The sequence below is a fragment of the Microcaecilia unicolor genome, chromosome 11 (genome assembly GCF_901765095.1).
Source record: "Microcaecilia unicolor chromosome 11, aMicUni1.1, whole genome shotgun sequence".
NCBI lineage: Eukaryota > Metazoa > Chordata > Amphibia > Gymnophiona > Siphonopidae > Microcaecilia > Microcaecilia unicolor.
The window spans coordinates 82,796,535-82,815,870 of NC_044041.1; the positions used below are offsets into that span (position 1 = coordinate 82,796,535).

Sequence of the window (19,336 nt, forward strand, 5' to 3'; positions counted from 1 at the left end):
ATGGAGGGGCACTAGGAAGAGCGTTCCAGAGTTGAGGAACAAAGAATATTATTGAATGTCTGGTGCATTCATGTATTATCATGCGGTAGCTGGGAACAGCAAGTTGGTTCTGGTTTGTGGATCTAAAAGTTCTGGCTGGACTGTACGGAATCAGATGAGAGGAAAGGTAAAGTGGTTCACTGGAAGTACCTTAAAAGCTAATAATAGAATCTTATACGTTATTCCGTGTGCGAGTGGTAACCAGTGTGCGTCTTTTAAGTGGGAATGGGCATATTTCCTTACATTGTATCTTTTTGAAGGTATATATAGAGGGGCATAATTGAACGAAAACGCCTATCTCCATGGGCGTTTATCTCCAAGAACGGGTCCGTGAAGGGGCGGACCGAACCGTATTTTGGGAAAAAATAAACGCCCATGTTTTATTCAACAATATGTGAGCTGGGCATTTTTGTTTTTCAGCGATAATGGAAAATGAAAGCGCCCAGCTCAAAAACGAATAAATCCAAGGCATTTGTTCGTGGGAGGGGCCAGGATTCGTAGTGCACTGGTCCCCCTCACATGCCAGGACATCAACCGGGCACCCTAGGGGGCACTTTTACAAAACCAAAAAAAAAGGTAAAAGAGCTCCCAGGTGCATAGCACCCTTCCCTTGTGTGTTGAGCCCCCCAAATCCCCCTCAAAACCCACTGCCCACAAGTCTACACCATTACTATAGCCCTAAGGGGTGAAGGGGGGCACCTACATGTGGGTACAGTGGGTTTGGGGGGGTTGGACGACTAATAAGCATTAAGCAGCACAATTGTAACAGGTAAGGGGGATGGGCCTGGGTCCACCTGCCTGAAGTCCACTGCACCCCCTAACAACTCCTCCAGTGACCTGCATACTGCTGTCAGGGAGCTGGGTATGACATTTGAGGGTGAAAATAAAAAGTTGAGAAACTTCATTTTTTGTGGTGGGAGGGGGTTAGTGACCACTGGGGGAGTCAGGGGAGGTCATCCCCGATTCCCTCCAGTGGTCATCTGGTCATTTAGGGCACTTTTTGGGGCCTTATTCGTGAAAAAACAGGGTCCAGGAAAAGTGTCCTAAATTCTAGCTAAAAACGCATACTTTTTTCCCATTATCGGTGAAACGCGCCCATCTCTGTTCGGCAGATAACCACGCCCCAGTTCCGCCTTCGCCACACCTCTGACACGCCCCCATCAACTTTGTCTGCATCTGCGACGGATTGCAGTTGAAAACGTCCAAAAATCGGCTTTCGATTATACCGCTTTATTCGGTTTTGTGAGATAAACGTCCATCTCCCGATTTAGGTCGGAACTTGGGCATTTTTCTCGTTCGATTATAAGCAGGATAGTCGCCAGAATTGTACAGATTTGTTTTTTTTTTTGTTGTTTTTTTTTTTTTGGGGGGGGGGCTTATTAAAAGAAGTCTGGCTCAAAACGTCTTAGTTTTAGTTCTAGACATTCTCATTTTGTTCCATTATGGCTGAAAAATATCCAGATCTTAGGGACAGACACACCAGAAACGTCTTGAAATTTCGAAAATACTGACTTGGACGTTTTGATTTTAGACGGATTTTTTTTCTCTTTCGAAAATGGGATGTTGGAAACCTTGTAACTTGAGTGCACTGTTTGTTTGTTTGTTTGTTTGTTTGTTTGTGTGTGTGTATCAATGGGATTCCACCCCCCCCAAAAAAAAAAGTTTTAATTAACTTTATTTATTCTAGTAAATTTAAAACACGGACTAGCTCGACAATCACTATTCTCAGTTCATAAAATAACACAAAGCAGACTACAAAAGTGTAATCCTAATATATTTACTTTCAACGACCTCTGAATAAATAGGTGTTTCTGCTTTTAAATTCGGTCTAGTGTTCTTTTCTTTTTAAATTGTATTTATTTCTGAACTTAAGGAACAACACATATAGATTTAGACAGCATGTCGGTAGGCTTAGATAAGCTTTTAAATCAAGATCAAGACCTGCTTAACTACCAAATAAGCAAATTCACTGACTTTCAGAGCAAGCAGCAATGCTAACATTAACATTGCTGTTTAAAGGGAAAAGTTATCTCAGAGAGACCTCAGCTGTATCTTTATCTTTAAGAGCATTTCCTCCGTTCATTCTCGTACTTTAATCCCCTAGTTACATAGTTTTTGTTTTGAACTAAAATAAACATTTAAAATACATTGCAGTCAAATTAGTGAGTGCTGAGCAAAAGTGAAGCCCTTGGGCTTCGATATCCGGTTATACCAAAAGCCCTACACAATGAAAATTCGATTTTCAAATGTCACACTTCAAATTGTGGAATATGCTAAAGATGCCCTCCTCGACCAGATTAATCCGGAGTCAGGCTGGTGGCAGATTCTCGAGGGAGGGGGACTTAGAGGTACAGCCTGCATATGAATGGCTAGGCTAAGGGTGTCATCATCGATCCTCGACTCAGGGCCCCCGGGAGACCAAGAAGAAGAGCTCCAGGTTCAGATCCCTCCCCCTCCTCCACCTCTCCGGCCGGAGGTTGCAGGGAGGGATGTGGAAGAAGAGGCGCTGCAAAGACCCTGCATAGTCTTCTGGACCTGCTATCGCATCCTCTCAAGCAAGCAGGGGGCTAGAGCATTCCCAGTCCCACCTACACGGGGTACCTCCCTCCAGTCTGTACCGGGACCCATTATCCTGCCTCCACCACCGGGAAGTTCAGTCTGTCTAGCACCTGTTTCAGTGACCGTGGACCTGCATCGGGACCACCCACCCTGCATGGAAACTTTGTAAAGCCAGCTTGGATCTCGTTCACCCCGGGGACTCCGACCCGTGTTTGATTTGCTCCACGATCGGCTTTTGATCAGCCCAAAGAGACCTAAGAAGAGGTTCAACCGATCTGCACCAAGAGATCCCTGGGGTCCTCCAACACAGATACAAGCTCCTGGAAAACCACCCTTCCCGTCCCTTTCAGGAGAGACTCAGTCTGCACCCTTCAAAGCACACAGCTTCACACCCCAAGCCCTGCCATGTCTCTGTCATCCTTCTTCCTCCCTCTCCTGCTGCTCTTCACCCTCCTCCTGAACCTACCCAGGGCTCGGGCACAGCCAGAGTCCCCAGCGGGCACCTGGAGGCAGAGAATCAGCTGGCAGAACAATGGGCGCCTGTACAACCTGTTCAACACCGGCTCCGAGTATCAGCCAGCCCCGGACAGCCGCCGGCGACAGCGGGGTCAAAACATCTACCTATCCGCCAACCAGGAGCAGCTCCCCGGGGCCAGATGGCAGCGAAGTCCGGCCCCTGCGGCCAGTTCTGACGTCAACCGGGGAAACCCCGATGAAGACAGCTGGGAGGGCACCCCAGGCGCGCGTGGAGGAGGAGGGGAACCCCCGGCGGAGAGCAGTGGCGCAGCGGAGCAGGAAATGCCGGGGGACGATCCCCGCAATCCGTACAAGCACCTCAATACGATCTTCTATAACGTATACCCCACCGGCAGATCCAGGAGGCCAGTGGGCGGTGGCCACGGGACCCACTTCTTTCGGAACGGTGAGAGTAAGAGGAGGGGGCCTCATAGGGACATAAGAGACCTGCAGAGGAGCCGCTTTTTGTCAGGGATTATATTAAAGCATAGCTCCTCCCGCTTATCATTTCTGTAGCGCTACTAAAGCAATGTGACAAACCTAGACAGAGCTGACAATCTATTCAAGGCTCCACTAGCAAAGGCAATTATCCGGATAATGGTACTTGTCTAGGAATCATGTAAATTATTTAAACACTGTGGCAGGAGTTTTAAAAAGAGGGATTATAATATCAGGGTTTTCCTCTATTCCTATCACTACTAGGAAGCACTCTCTCCACGTGCTTTTAATATTGTCATGTCAAAATCGCCTTACTGTACCCACTTTCAAAAAGAGATCGTTTTCGATTCCACCAGAAGCACTAGCTTTAGAGTTACTGGAGTCAAGCTTTGAGATGGCCTCCCCATTTTTTTAAGAGTAGAATTCTCATTCCAAAAGTTTAAGTCTATTCTCAGGACATATCTATTTCCTGATTCCTTTACCCTACATTGAACCCTGAGGCTCAGTCTCGGATGACATAATAATGCACAGACTTGATGCTGAAGAAGGAGGTCAGTTTATAAATACAGACATACTAACTGCATAATCTTCTTGTCATTGTAACCTTCCTTTTTTGATTATACCTATCTTAGAACTATTATGTAAGCTGCTCAGAAAGCCAGTTCAGTAGGCAATAACAAGTGAAAACAAACTTGAAACTTGATAACATTTAACAGGCATATATCAAATTTAGTCTAATTAGGCTATTTTAATTACATGAATTGAATGTGGTGTTTATTGAGGACATTAAATGCAGTGCATCTTAGTGTGTGGTTAGTATGATCGATGGAATGGAGAATTATCTTTAACATAAGAATAGCCATACTGGGTCTGACCAATGGTCCATCTAGCCCAGTATCCTGCTCACAATACCTGGCAGAATTCCAAATAGTATACTAAAGTAAAAGGGCGAACAAAAAAATTTATATATACACACCCTCCCTTAATATAAGGAGAAATGTAAATATGTGTAGCAGACTCCCAAAGCAAATGAATTACAAAACCTTTTGTGTTGACTGTACCGAGAAGGCAAGTTGGCCTATCTGAGAATTCCAAAGAGTAGCAAGATTCCATGTAGAACCCAAAAGAGTAGCAAAATTTCATGTAGAACCCCACAAAGTAGCAAGATTCCATTCAGAATCTCAAAGAGTAGCAAGATCTATTCAGAATCCCAAATAATTTAATGCTACCAATCCCAGGGCAACCAGTGGCACGTGCTAAATGCTAAGAAGCCCATAAGTATAAAATGGGCTTAGCATTAAGCATGCGCTAATTCCAATAGCACAGACTATCCTTTAGTAAAAGGGCCCCTTAATGGTTAGCACAGGGGGCTAAGAACCAGAGAAGTAAGGGTTCAAATCCCACTGCAGCTCTTTGTGATCTTGCCTCAGATGCACACTTAAGGATCCTTTATCTAAGCTGCATTAGGCAATAACACATTAAAATTTGGAGTACTGCAGGATGCGCTCAGGTGTCCTGTAGTAACTTTGCAATCTGTGAGCAGTAACTGCATGCTAAATTTGTTTTCTGTTTTTTTAGGGGACATGTCAGGGGTGGAGAGTGGGCTTTCCTGTGCTAACCAGTTAGTGCATCTACAATACTGCACACTAAAAAAAAAGGCATGATCTACATCCCAAAAATCATTTATTTATTTGTTTGTTTGTTTGTTTTTAGGCCATTTATATCCTGCCTTTTGCCACAGTGTTGCAGCCCCAAAGCGCTTACAATGAACTAATAAATAAAATTAATTCAAAGACAATGAGAAATGGAAGGGTAGAAGGAACAGAAAGAGGAAGGGAGGAGTGGCCTAGTGGTTAGGGTGGTGGTCCTGGGGAACTGAGTTCAATTCCCAGCACAGGCAGCTCCTTGTGACTCTGGGCAAGTCACTTAACCCTCCATTGCCTGCCACATTGAGCCTGCCATGAGTGGGAAAACACAGGGTACAAATGTAACAAAAAAAATATATAAATACAATCTAAAAGCAAATTAATGAGTAGGCAGGGAGAGGAAAGAGGAGGAAGGAAGGCCCTCTTCCCCCCAAACCTTCTGGCATTTACTTCACTCCCAAAGTGAGTTCTGTTTTGAAGGTTTTTGAAAGCTGCAGCATGAGTCCTTACTCTGCAGAAAGCCCAATGGAACATGCAGTCTGTCCCAGTAATATCGCTTTTTTGGCAGGAGGAGGGAGGGAGGTAAACATTTACAAATGTAGTTTTCATTTTCTTAAAGCAAATGTTTATGAGGAAGCTGAGAGTGTTTTTTCACCCACTGGATACCACAAACCTTACTTGGCCCCCCTTGTCTTCCTGTCCAGGTCTCCCTGACTTGGTACCTGATCCATATTTTATCCAAGCCGCCACCTACATCCAGCGAGCCCAGCTCTTTTCCTTGAGGTGTGCTGCTGAGGAGAACTGTCTTGCCAGGTACTGAGAACCTTTGCTAGTGGCTTCCACCAGATTCAAAAGAAATCTGGGTCATTTATGGCAAAAATGGGAAAAGGCATTACAGCCTAAGGGTCAGAAAGCAGTCATTCAGGCAAGAGGCATAGCTAGGACTGAGTGGACCCTGGGCAGAAAAATTAAGATGGACCCTCTATAACGCCATTGCTCCTAAGGTAGTGGGGACCGGGGGGGGGGGGGAGAGGATGAACATTTCCCAAAGCTCTAGACTCTCACCTTATGTCATTGAGTTTTAATTCACAAATAATATCGTCAAGATACCAAGACGAGTCAGGCTTGTTAAGAGGGGGGTTTCCTTGAAGAAGCACAAGTGAAACATGCTGCATGTCGGAAGAGTATCCTCTCAGCCAACATTATTGATAACCCTCTAAGATGAGTACACATTTTCCATATTAAATTAAGTTAAAAGATTTAAAATTGAGATTTGTAGAACAGCCGAAGACGAGATTGGTGAATTAAAACTTGATGACATGAGTTTTGAGCATCACCACTGAAGTTCTATTAAACATCTATTAATTGTTTTCATTTATATTTTGAGACTGATATATATCTGGGATACAGATTGTTGTGATATTGTGGTTACCAGTATATAAAGTTCTAACTTCTGTTGTTTGGAGCATTTCCCAAAGCTGACATATTACAGTTAATAAATTCAGAAAAAAATACTTTTCTTCTACCTTTGTTGTCTCAGTATTGCTTTGGTCCTAGTGTCTCTCCTGCTTTTCTTCAGGATCTGTTCTTTTGACATTTCTTCTTTGTCCATAATTTATCTTTTCTGTGTCCCTATCCATCCTGTTCAGTGTCTCCCCTCTGTGTCCCTGTCTCTTTCAGCCCCCCCCCCCCCCGGTCAGTATCTTTTCTCTGTGTCCCTATCCCTTCCCTTGTGTCCAGTATTGAACCTGTGTGCCCCTGTCCCTATATTCCCTCTAGGGCCAGTACCTCTTCTGTGTCCTTGTCCCTCCCCATGTTGAGCTTCCCTTCATCCTGCACCCCCCACCCCAGACTCTCTGTGATCTGACATCTCTCTCTCCCTCCCTTTCTTGGTCCAGCATCTGTTCCCCCTCCTCTGCTCCAGTCTCTCTCTCTCTCTGTCTCTCTCTCTCTCTGCTCCCAACCCTCACCCCCCCCCCCCCCCACTGCCTCAGCATCTGCCCCCTCTCTTTCTCCTTCCTTTTGCTCCAGGTCTCTTTCTGCTCACCCCCACCAGCCAGTTTGGCATCTCTCTAGCCCCAGCTCCTCCCCCATGCTGGAGTCCAACATATTTCTCTTCCTATTCCCCTACCCTCCATCCCACAATCACGTGGGTCTGGCATTGCTCCAGCTCCCCCTCTCCTGGGTCCAGCATCACTCCAGCTGCCCTCCCCCAGGTCTGGCATCACACCAGCTCTCTCTGCCTTAGGTCCCCACACATCGCAGGGAGAGCACTGAAACCTGCCTCTCTGGCCAGCAGGGCCTTTCTGTGCACATCTTGCCCACAGGAAGTTGCATCAGAGAGGCAGAACATGCAGAGGAATGGCCCCACTGGCCAGAAAGGCAGGTTTCAGTGCTCTTTCTGTTGCATGTGGAGGACTGGCGGTGGGGGAGGGAGGGAAGGTGCAACCTCAGGCAGTCCCTACTATTGGGCAGTGCCCTGGGCATTTTGCAGAGCTTATTCAGTGGTAACCATACCCGTGATTCAGGCCCCCCTCTCCCCCTCCAAGGTTATTATTACAGGTTCTGATGGTGTACACATAACACATCTCATATGATCTCAAGGAAAATCTCTCTCTTGCTAATTCCCATTGTGATGTGATGTGATGTGATATGGTTCTTATAGACTGCCAACTCCAAGCTCATGGTTCAAAGTGGGTTACAAAATCAAAATAAAAAGAATAAGGAATAGAAAAAAAAGGATAACATTAACCATAACATTTCTGAAATAAGTAAGTCTTCCAATTTTTAAGAAAGCTTAAATATGTTGGTAATATTCTGAGCGGCACAGGCAAAGAATACCAAGATTTAACTGCCTGGTAAAGAAAAGACAATTCAAATGGTAACTTATATCTTATGCCAACTAACAATGGATAATAAAGAAAGTGTGAGATTCCTGATCTAGGAGAATAAGGAAAAGATGGAAAAACGAACAGTCTCACTAAATAGTCAAGGTTACAGCCATCAAATATTTTATAGACCAGACAGATTCAATGTCTTTTCTCAGGAATGCTGTGGCATGGTAATATACCTCATCCATGTCACATATTTGTAGCCAATTAGTAGCAGGGCTGGCCCATCCATTAGTTGAAGTAGAGGCTGTCTAGGGTGGCACAATTTAGAAGGCGCCTCCAGCATCCCCACCCACCCGTTTCTTCATCAACCCTCTCCTTCCTTCCTTCCTTCCTTCCTTCTTTCCTTCCTTCCTTCCTTCCTTCCTTCCTTCCTTCCTTCCTTCCTTCCTTTCTTCCTTCCTTCCTTTCCTTCCTGTCTTTCCTCCCTCCACATTGAGGTAATTAGTGTCTTACTTCCTTTTCATCAGGGAAGCAACATGATAGTCAGCATCTATAGAAGATGCATCACAGCCACTGCAGGGTCTTCAACATTTGTACATGCTCAGGACCTGCTGGCTCGTGCCCCTTCTGAATCAGGAAGGGGGCAGGAGTCAGCAGGCCTTGTGCATGCATGGATACTCAAGGCCCCATGCTGACCATAATGCATCTTCTATAGTTGTTGACTGCTGTCACTGCCCCAGAGGAAGAGAGGTAAGACACTGAACACCTTATAGGGCAGAGGGGTGGTGGAGGGAGGGAAGGACGAACAAGAGAGATATTGGACACTCCATGGGGAGGGAGAGATGCTGGAGAACAAGGATGGAAGGATGTAGAGATAGAGAGAGATGCTGGACACTGCAGGAGGAGAGGGTAGGAATGGGAAGGAAAGAGATGCTGGACACCACAGGGGTGGGAGTAGGGAAGGGAAGAGATGCTAGACACTGTAGGAAGTGGGGGAGATGCTGTACCCTTCTGGGGGCAGGGAAAGGAAGGAGATGCTGGACAACATAGAGGGATAGGAAAGGTGAAAAATTGTGGACACTGTGAGAGGGGAGTTTAGGGGAAGTAAGAGATGCTGGACACTGCTGGGGGTAGAGAAGGGAAGGAGAGAGATTTTGGACACTGTGGGGATGGAGGAATGGAAGGTAAGGAGAGAGATGTTAGACACTGCAGGGGGTAGGAAAGAAAAGAGATGCTGGACACTGCAAAGCATAGGGAAGGGAAGGAGAAACATGCTGGATACTGGGGGAGGGGAGGGAAGAAGAGAGACCGTGGATACTGCAAGGGTTAGGGAAGGGAAGGAGAGAGATGCTGGACACTGTGTGGAGGGAGAGCTGGTAGACTCTGGAAGGGGGTATTGAAGGGAGAGATGCTGGACACCACAGGGGGAGTAGGGAAAGGAAGGAGAAATATGCTGGACACTGGGGGGGGGGAGATAGGGAAGGAAAGAGATGATGAACACTTGAGGGGGGCCTTGAGCTGCCCCTTGGTGAGGGGGGACACACTGCTGAAGGTTTGCCTAGGGCATCAGATACTCTTGGGCCAGTCCCGATTACTAGCACTGTTCCCTTTCTCCTCTCAGCTGGAAGTAACCGCTTTTTGCTAGTATAAGTACGCCATCCAGCAAGCAAAGCGAACCTACTTGTCTTTTAAGCTGCAGTCTGCTGGCCGGGACACTAAAAAGATATATCAGCTGTTAAACTCTTTCCTTGACACCCGTAATCTAGAATTCTCCAGTGTTGATCTTCCTTCTGCTACCCAACTTGCAACTTACTTCAATGAGAAAGTCTTGACCTTGCAGTCCAACTGTTAGCTGCCTCTCTGATGTGGATGACTTCCTGGAATCTTTGGCCATGCCAACGAGTGTCTGCCCAGCCGATCGCATTTGGACCAGCTTCAATCGCCTATCACTTGAACATGTATCCACTGCTTTACTTAAGTTCTCCAACAAATACTGTAGATTGGACATTTGTCCGACCCATCTCCTGAAAGCTGCACCAAAATGTTTTGTTGAAGATCTGACTAGCTACCTCAACTTCATGTTAGGTGCTGGATCATTCCTGCCAGGCCATGGTAACATCCTTCTCACCCCCATTCCGAAGAACCTAAAGATTAAGCCAGACGTCATCTCTAACTATCGCCCAGTGGCTTCGATACCCCTAGTCACCAAGTTAATGGAGAGTATGGTCAACGACCAGCTCAACAAATTCCTGGCTGACTTCGATATCCTCCACCACTCTCAGTCTGGTTTCCGAGCTCCTTATAGCACCGAGACTGGTCACCCTCTTATCTAACTTTAAACGAGAGCTATCCATCAGACAGAAGGTTTTACTGCTTCAATTTGACATGTCTAGTGCTTTTGATATGGTGGACCATGATCTCTTACTTCATCTGCTGGACTCTTTTGGCATAGGAGGACCTGTCTTACACTGATTTGAGGGCTTTTTGACTACAAGAACTTACCAGGTCAGTGAACTCCGCTACTTCTGATCCGTGGAAGGCCTCCTGTGGGGTTCCACAGGGCTCTCCCCTTTCACCTACCTTATTCAATATAATGATGATGCCTTTAGCCTCCACTCTCGCAAAATTGGACCTCAACCTTTTCATCTATGCTGATGATATTACAGTCTACATCCCCTTTCGCACCACAGTATCAGAAATTGCTAACCTCATTGATGCCTGCTTCACCACCATAGAGCATTGTGCTCAGGTATTCCGTTTCAAATTGAACAAGGACAAAACACAGTGTCTCATACTCTCGTCCATCCACACCCCAGTTACTGACACAATGCTTCCAGTATTGGGCTCTGCTCTTCCGATTGCAAACAGCCTGCGGCTTTTAGGAGTGCATCTAGACACCCATCTCCAGTTGGACAATCTTGTGCACTTGCTATTTGTCTCCAAAAAAATGTTCTACGCCTTGTGGAGGCTCCGGCGCATAAGATACTTCCTTACTAGGGATTTGTTCCGTACACTTGTCCACTGGCTTGTCCTCTCCCACTTGGATTATTGCAGCGGAATTTATGCGGGCTGCCAGGCCTCCCTGTTGAAAAAGTTCCAAACAGTACAGAACACTGCCGTGAGACTCATCCTAAGAGAACGACGCTTTGCACATGCCGAACCCTTGCGCTTCAAATTGCATTGGCTGCCTGTTCAGGAGCGCATTGCCTTTAAGCTCTGCTCCTTGACCCATAAAATCATCTATGGGGCTGACCTGGATTATATGCACCCCTTGATCGACCTTCCGCCCAGGAATGCCAATCCTGCTGCTTGGTCCTATCTCCATCTACACTTCCCCGAACTGAAGGGTGTCAAGTACAAGAAGATCTTCTCCTCGTCCTTCCGCTATTGGAGTCCTAAACACTGGAATGCTCTCCCACAACACCTTAAAACTCAAGCAGATCACACCCTCTTCAAGAAGTTGTTGAAGACCTACTTATTTGCTAAGACTTACTCCCCACTTTACACCGCTGACTGATGCACCCTGACCCTCTCCCTGCTTAGCTTCACCCTGTTAGATGCTGTTCCCCCTGTCTACTCCTTGTATACTTTTCTTACTTTCCTATTTTGTAACTTTACTTAACTTTTTCTAAGCCACATTGTGCCTGCATGAGTGGGAAAATGTGGGATATAAGCGAACCATAAATAAATGAATAGTATGAAAAGCTGATATATTGGCTTCTCTCCCATAGAGAGGAGGTGTGAAACAGTGACAACCCCTCCCCCCATGCCCATGTTTCATTACATAGGTTATCCCTTTTCTGCTCCACTTCATCTTGCCACTGCACTTCTCGCATACATTAATGGCAACATTTCCTCAAACAGACAAGAGCTCCCCCTCATGGTAGGTAGCAGCGCTCTGCCTTTCCTTGGGGTAGGAGTACAACATGTCAACACTCTCTCTCTTCTTTCAGATCTGCTTACATTCCAGGTGTGTCTGACCTCAGCTACAGGGTGCTGCTTCGTTTTCCACAAAGGGTTAAAAACCAAGGCACTGCTGATTTCCTTCCAGTAAAGCCCCGTCATGCCTGGGAGTGGCACAGCTGCCACCAGTGAGTAAAGGGGTGTGTGTGTGTGTGTGTGTGTGTGTGTGTGTGTGGTTACCTTGCGGTTACCATGCATGTAAACATGGCCACACACAACATTAAAATCAATGGTAATGTGGTCATTACCTATTCCCCCACAATGAACAGAAAAAAAAGATGACTTCTGATGCATTCACAACATTAAAAAAATGTCACCAGATTTGAGGCAGTATAGAAGGATTGATTAAGAGAAATGGGTATCTAGCGGCATCTTCTCCCTCTCCCCAAACCCAATCTGCCTGCCCCTATAGCTTTCTGCATCTGTCCCTGGTATCTAGGGCCACCTTCTCCCTCCCCCCCCCCCCCCCCCCCTGTCCTCTACAATAAAAAGAATCCCTGTTGTCTAGCGGCACCCCTTACCCCTGACTTTAAAAAAAGCCATGGTGTCTTAGGCATCCTTCCCACCCCCCACCCCCAACCGGACTCCCTAACTTAATCATGAACTTTCCCTAGTGTTTAGTGGCTCCCCAACCTCCCCCCTCCCCCAGGCCCTCCAGGTCCCCATATCTTGAAAGAGGCAGGAGCAATGTCCACTTGCTTTTGCCTCAGTGCCGCCATCTTTCAAAATGGCAACATCTGACCCCCATGCGGTGAATCCTGGGATGCACTGAGTGGGGTTAGTCTACGAAATAAGGACAGTATCGCTAGACACCAGGAACTGATGCAGAAAGCAATCTGGGGCAGGCAGGTTTTGTTGGGGGAAGGGAGGGTTTGCCACTAGATATCCACTTCTCTCAAACCAACCCTACTATGCTGCCCTGGACCTTGCGAAAAGTTTCTTATGTTGTGCATGTGTCAAAAGCCATTTTTTTCTTTGTATTGCAAGGGACTAGGTAATGGCCTCAATACCATTCATTTAAATATGATATGTAGCTATGTTTATCATGTGATTTAACATCTGTGCTTGTCCCTTTTCTTCATTGTTCAGCTGGTAACATGCATGTTAAATCTGTGGTAATTGTACAGTTTGGCTCATAGTAGCTTTAGGCATCAGCTCCTCAGTCAGCTTTAAATTTGAATCTGGCTGTGAAGATTTTGTCAAGCCTGAACCTCTTTCCCACAGGCACTACCACAGCATGGATGCTTTCAGTAACTATGACCTCTTAGACACTGTGTCACAAAGAAAAGTTGCCGAAGGACATAAGGCCAGCTTTTGCCTGGAGGACACAACCTGTGACCCTGGCTTCAGACGGCGATATGCATGCACTGCTCACACCCAGGTGAGTGCGGATTCCAAGACTGGCACTAAACCAGAACTGATGTACTAGGGATAATCCTACTGGACCCTGTTCTACAACAGGCTTTGTACCCACCAAATGCCATCCTGTACATTGACTTCCCTTCCAGCTGGGGATGCCTTGTGTCCTGCTCAAGATTTTGACATTTAAGAATACATTTGTTCTTGTATATTCTCTCAGTGGTATTTATTAAGGGTTCTTAAGGGTGGCAAATAGTTTGAGATTTCAAGATGCATGAGACAGCTGTGCATATGTGCTACCATAATCATATGCAAATTTGTCTCATGCATATTCATTAGTGATATCTTGAAAACCCAAAAAGAGACAAAGGTGAGAAAATGACCACAGACTCCCAAGATGAGAAAGAAAACCTTGATACTTTTATTCAAAGACTTGACACTGTGCTGTGCTTCAGGAGTCGTGAGTAACCAAATGTCCAAAACTTATCTTTACAATACAGATAATGCAAATGATGCCGAGACCACCCACTACCACAAAGGTCTTTTGTAAAGACCCACTCTTTGTCTGTCTTTCTGTTTCTCCCATGGGATTTCAAAGTTCTCCACCTTGGTGGATTTTTGCTGGACCTTTTCATCTTGAAAACCCAACCCATTTGCAAACCTTGAGGATCAGAATGAATACCACTGTTCTATCTTTATTCCTCTCTATTGCAGCCTTTTTTATTTGTTTTCTTTGCTTTATAACCCCCCCCCCCCCCCCCCATATTTGTTCTATCAGAGTGGATGAACCTTTTTGTCTTTGCTTGCTATGCCCACAGGGTCTGGGCCTGGCTGCTATGATACGTACAATGCCAACATTGACTGCCAGTGGATGACATTACAGATGTCCCTCCTGGAAATTACATCCTAAAGGTAATAGAAGCATAGAAAAATGTAGGCAGATAAAAAACCATATGCCTATCCATTATGGCCCATCCATGCCATCTACTCTCCCTAACCTCACTCCCTTAGAGATCCTATGTACTTGTCCCAAGCTCTCTTGAATTTAGATATTATTTTTGTCTCCACCACGTCCATCAGGAGGCCGTTCCACAAATTCATCACCCTTTCCATGAGGAAATATTTCCTCAGGTTACACCTGAGTCTGTCTCTTTCACCTTCATCCTATGCCCCCTCATTCCAGAGCTTCCTTTTAATTGAAAGAGACTCGTCTCCTGTGCATTTATGCCGCATAAGTATCAGCAAAACCACTGCAGGAGACTTGGAACTCACACTCACACTTCCTAATACTATGAATTTGCACACACAAATTTACGCTTAGTTGCAAAGTTGCATGCACAAGTTATAGAATAATTTCAGTTATGTACGTAACATAAGGGTCTTTCTGCCACCGCACCTGTTTACTTATTCACCCTCCTTATACCATATACACCATTGCATACAATTCACTCATCTCAAAACTCTTTACTTCATTTATTTTCTCCAGCCCAGATCCATCTAGACATCACCCGTGAAACAGCGTTCAGTTACGCAGCACTTAAACTCTGGAACAATTGTGGTCACCGTATCTCAAAAAAGATAGAGTGGAATTAGCAAAGGTACAGAGGACAATGAAAATGATAAAGGGGATGGGGTGTTTTTCCTATGAGGAAAGGCTAAAGTGGCTAGGGCTCTTCAGCTTGGAGAAGAGACAGTTGAGAGGAGGTATGATAGAGGTCTATAAAATAATGAGTGGAGTGGAACAGGTAGATATGAATCATTTGTTTGCTCTTTCCAAAAATACTAGGACTAGGGGGCATGCAATGAAGCTACACAGAAGTAAAACAAATCGGAGAAACTATTTCTTCACTCAGCGTTTGGAATTCGTTGCCAGAGAATGTGGTTAAAGCAGTTAACTTAGCGAGGTTTACAAAAGGTTTGGATAACTTCCTAAAAGAAAAGTCTATAAGCCATAATTAAGATGGACTTGGGGGAAAATAGCTATAAGCAGCATAAAATGTATTGTACTATTTTGGGATCTTGCCAGGTACTTGTAACCTGCTGGAAACAGGATGCTGGGCTTGATGGACTTTCAGTCTGTCCCAGAATGTCAACGCTTATGTTCTTAACAACCTCCCACTGGCAATTAGGTCAGAACCTTCACACACACAGTTCAAACACCTTCTCCAAAAATGGTTATTCTTATCTACATGCTCTGATTACATTTTCTCCATTTCTTCTCCAGTTTTAATGATTGTAAACCACTTTGATGTATTATTATGAGTGGTAGTATATCAAGTCTCAATAGATAAATAAATAAATAACTGCCATTAGTCAGTGTTCTATAAATTCCATGCACATAATCCAGAGTGCACAACTCAAGGAGGGTGTGTGGGCCTGGAAGGGGCATGGGTGGGTCAGGGGTGGGTCAGGCAGTTACGCACGCGGGTTATAGAATGCTAGCATTTACGCACCTGCCTATAGTTAGGCGTGAGAATTTATACCAGCCATTGAGCTGGCATTAAAGTTAGGTGCACAAATGCAGACATACTAGTAGTATCTATAATGGTAGGTGTGCACCCAACTGCCATTTTAGAATCTTCATCTAGGGCTACATTCTATATATGGTGCCTGAAATTTCTGCGCAGAAAAAAGTATTCCTAGGGGTATTCTCTAAAGCATGCCTACATTTTATAGAATAGACTTAAATTTCCACACTGTATATAGAATATGCTGAGTGGCTCGCCACACACAGCTAGATTTGGTCGCGTCCATTTAGGCCACATTTATTTGGTGTAAATCCGAATGCCTAAATTAGGCACAGATCTGGTGTTTTCTATAATAATGCACATAGATTTTAGAAATGCCCACATCCTACCCATGGCTACACCACCTTTTCAACTATGCGACTTAGAATTTAGGCGCACCACATTATAGAATACACCAGGGGCATAGCTAGACTTCGGCGGGAGGGGGGTCCAGAGCCCGAGGTGAGGGGGCACATTTTAGCCCCCCCTGATGCCGCCAACCCCCTCCCTGCCATTTTTTACCCCCCCCCCACCACCACCACTGCCACCACCACCACCAACTTTGACCCCCCCCCCCCCCCACCTGCCGACAACCCTCTCGACCCCCCTCCAGCTGCCAACCCTCCCCCGCTGCCGCCGTCGGCTACCTTTGCTGGCAGGGGATCCCAACTCCCGTCAGCCGAGGTCCTCTTCTTCCGGTGCAAGACTTCATTCTGTTTTTGTGAGTCTGACGTCCTGCACGTTGTACATACAGGATGTCAGACTCACAGAAACAGAACGAAGCCTTGAAGATCAGCCAGCAACGCGGCCGCTGGCTGATCTGCAAGGCTTCGTTCTGTTTCTGTGAGTCTGACGTCCTGCACATTGTACGTGCAGGACGTCAGACTCACAGAACAGAATGAAGCCTTGCGCCGGAAGAAGAGGACCTCGGCTGGCGGGGGTTGGGGTCCCCCGCCAGCAAAGGTAGCCGACGGTGGCGGCGGGGGAGGGTTGGCAGCGGGAGGGGGGTCCAGGGCCCCATGTAGCTATGCCACTGGAATACACTTAGCAAGTTCTGCACGTAAATCTCAATTAATGCCAATTAGTGCTGATAGTTGCTTGTTAACATCCAATTGACAGCGCTGATTAGCTAGTTAACCAATTAAGCTATGCATGTTGTTATAGAATATGCAAACAGGATAAGATGATCCAAACACAACTTTATTTGGATCCTACACGGTCCGTGTTTTGGCTACAAAAGCCTTCCTCAGGGGTCTAAAAAATAGCATATATATAAAACATATGAATACAAAGTTTCTCAAAAAACAAACAGTTTAACTCCTCAATTAGTAAAACTAATAAAAATTTACAATTTTTTATTTTTAAGTAATTGTACCTATACATCATAGATTGAACAATCCGAATTCATGTTTCACAATATATCAAAAAGGGCCAAAACTCTGAAATATAACATACCTCACAGTTGATACATATGAACTTCATTAACACAATCCATTACATCTATCCAATTGTGATATCAATATATTTATAAAAAACCAAGCCCATATATTTTTTTATAAATATTTTTATAAATTTTGTATAAATATTACTTTTATAAATATATAAATATCACAATTGGATAGATGTAATAGATCGTGTTAATGAAGTTCATATGTATCAACTGTGAGGTATGTTATATTTCAGAGTTTTGGCCCTTTTTGATATATTGTGAAACATGAATTCGGATTGTTCAATCTATGATGTATAGGTACAATTACTTAAAAATAAAAAATTGTAAATTTTTATTAGTTTTACTAATTGAGGAGTTAAACTATTTGTTTTTTGAGAAACTTTGTATTCATATGTTTTTATATATATGCTATTTTTTAGACCCCTGAGGAAGGCTTTTGTAGCCAAAACACGGACCGTGTAGGATCCAAATAAAGTTGTGTTTGGAGCATCTTATCCTGTTTGCATATTCTATAACAACATGCATAACTTAATTGGTTAACTAGCTAATCAGCGCTGTCAATTGGAGCAGGTTTCAGGATCAACAGCAGAAGGCCTATGTAAATTGCTGCCGCTACTATGATCCCTCTACAGAGAAATGCTGTTTTAAGGTAGGTGGTTCAGAGACAGGAGACATGCCAGGGTGGGACCCCTAAGAGAATGGGGCCCTGTGCAGCTGGCCCTGGGGGGAAAAAATCCAAAAAGAATAATCTATTTTTTTTTTCCTGTTAGGTGACTGTTAACCCGAACTTTCTGGTGGCAGAATCAGATTTCTCTAATAATGTGGTACAATGTGAAATCACCTACAATGGGAACTTCGTTAACACCAGGAACTGCAGGATCACAAGGTGGGACACAAGAAAATTAGTTAGAATACTCAGTGTCTTACCCCCCCCCCCCCCGCCCCCCCCCCCCCCCCCCCCCCCCATCTCTCTCTCTCTCTCTCTCTCTGACCATGTCTTTTTGACTCTGGCCTCCTCTCTGATTTTTAAGTCTGTTTGACTGTGAATTTATGCCATGGTTTTGTAAATGTGAGTATCCAAAACCACCACTGATGACATTTCTCTTTTCTCTCTCTGCAGTTTCTAACCAGTGGAGTCCCACCTGCTCTGCTTCTGGAAAGACGCCACAGACTGCTCATTTTAGTGCCTGTTTTGTACTTCAGCAAAGTCCCAAAACAATTCTATACTAAATTTGATCCCTGGAAATGTGCGTGCATGTGCTCTCACCAGCCCTCGATTATACAACCACACTGACCTGAAAACGACAGTTATTTCATGAATCTTTTCCATTTCGTGAACATGAAAGCTGAGTTGGTTGGGCTTTAGATAAACCAAAGAGGGATATTACAGGCTCACACTCCTTCTTTCTTTGTCAGTACCCCTTTCAGAAGGTGGGAGGGTATGTGTACAACTTCTGGCTAACAAACCTACTAGTGCCCGTGGCTGAGGATTACACCATCTTCACCCTCTTTCACTTCACACATTCATAGGATTACTATATGTCCGGATTTACCCGGACATATCCTCTTTATGAGGACATGTCCGGGCGTCCGGACGGGTTTTGCCAGTCTGCCCGTTTGTCCGGATTTCTGAACAAACAGGCAGCAGGCCTATCCTAACCTCCCCTTCCCTTACTTACTATCTACTGCCCTGGTGGTCTAGTGACCTCTTCAGGGCAGGAAAGAACCCCCTCTTTTCTGCCCGGAGCTCTGTCCTTGCCCTGCATCCTGTTGCTGTGACGGTCTCGGGATTCAAAATGGCCACCGAGAGTTGAAGCGGCCATTTTGAATCCCAAGACCATCACAGCAACAGGATGCAGGGCAAGGACAGAGCTCCGGGCAGGAAAGAGGGGGCTCTTTCCTGCCCCAAAGAGGTCACTAGACCACCAGGGCAGTAGATAGTAAGTAAGGGAGGGGAGGTGACCCCGGGGAGGGAAGGTGACGGGGGGCAGGGGAATATGTGACAGGGGGCGGGGTGAGGATGCA

The 19,336-nt window shown here is 45.3% G+C and overlaps 1 protein-coding gene across 1 annotated transcript; it reads left to right on the forward strand.

The window, feature by feature from the left end:
• Positions 1-2,503: 2,503 nt before the first annotated feature.
• Positions 2,504-19,025, forward strand: LOC115481119 (protein-lysine 6-oxidase-like). The gene is given in 9 exon segments (XM_030220151.1): positions 2,504-3,520; positions 5,903-6,011; positions 11,986-12,123; positions 13,220-13,376; position 13,589; positions 14,173-14,223; positions 14,226-14,266; positions 18,082-18,197; positions 18,432-19,025. Coding segments are annotated over 9 exon segments (1,137 nt in total). The 5' UTR covers positions 2,504-3,003; the 3' UTR covers positions 18,439-19,025.
• The last annotated feature ends 311 nt before the right edge of the window (positions 19,026-19,336 follow it).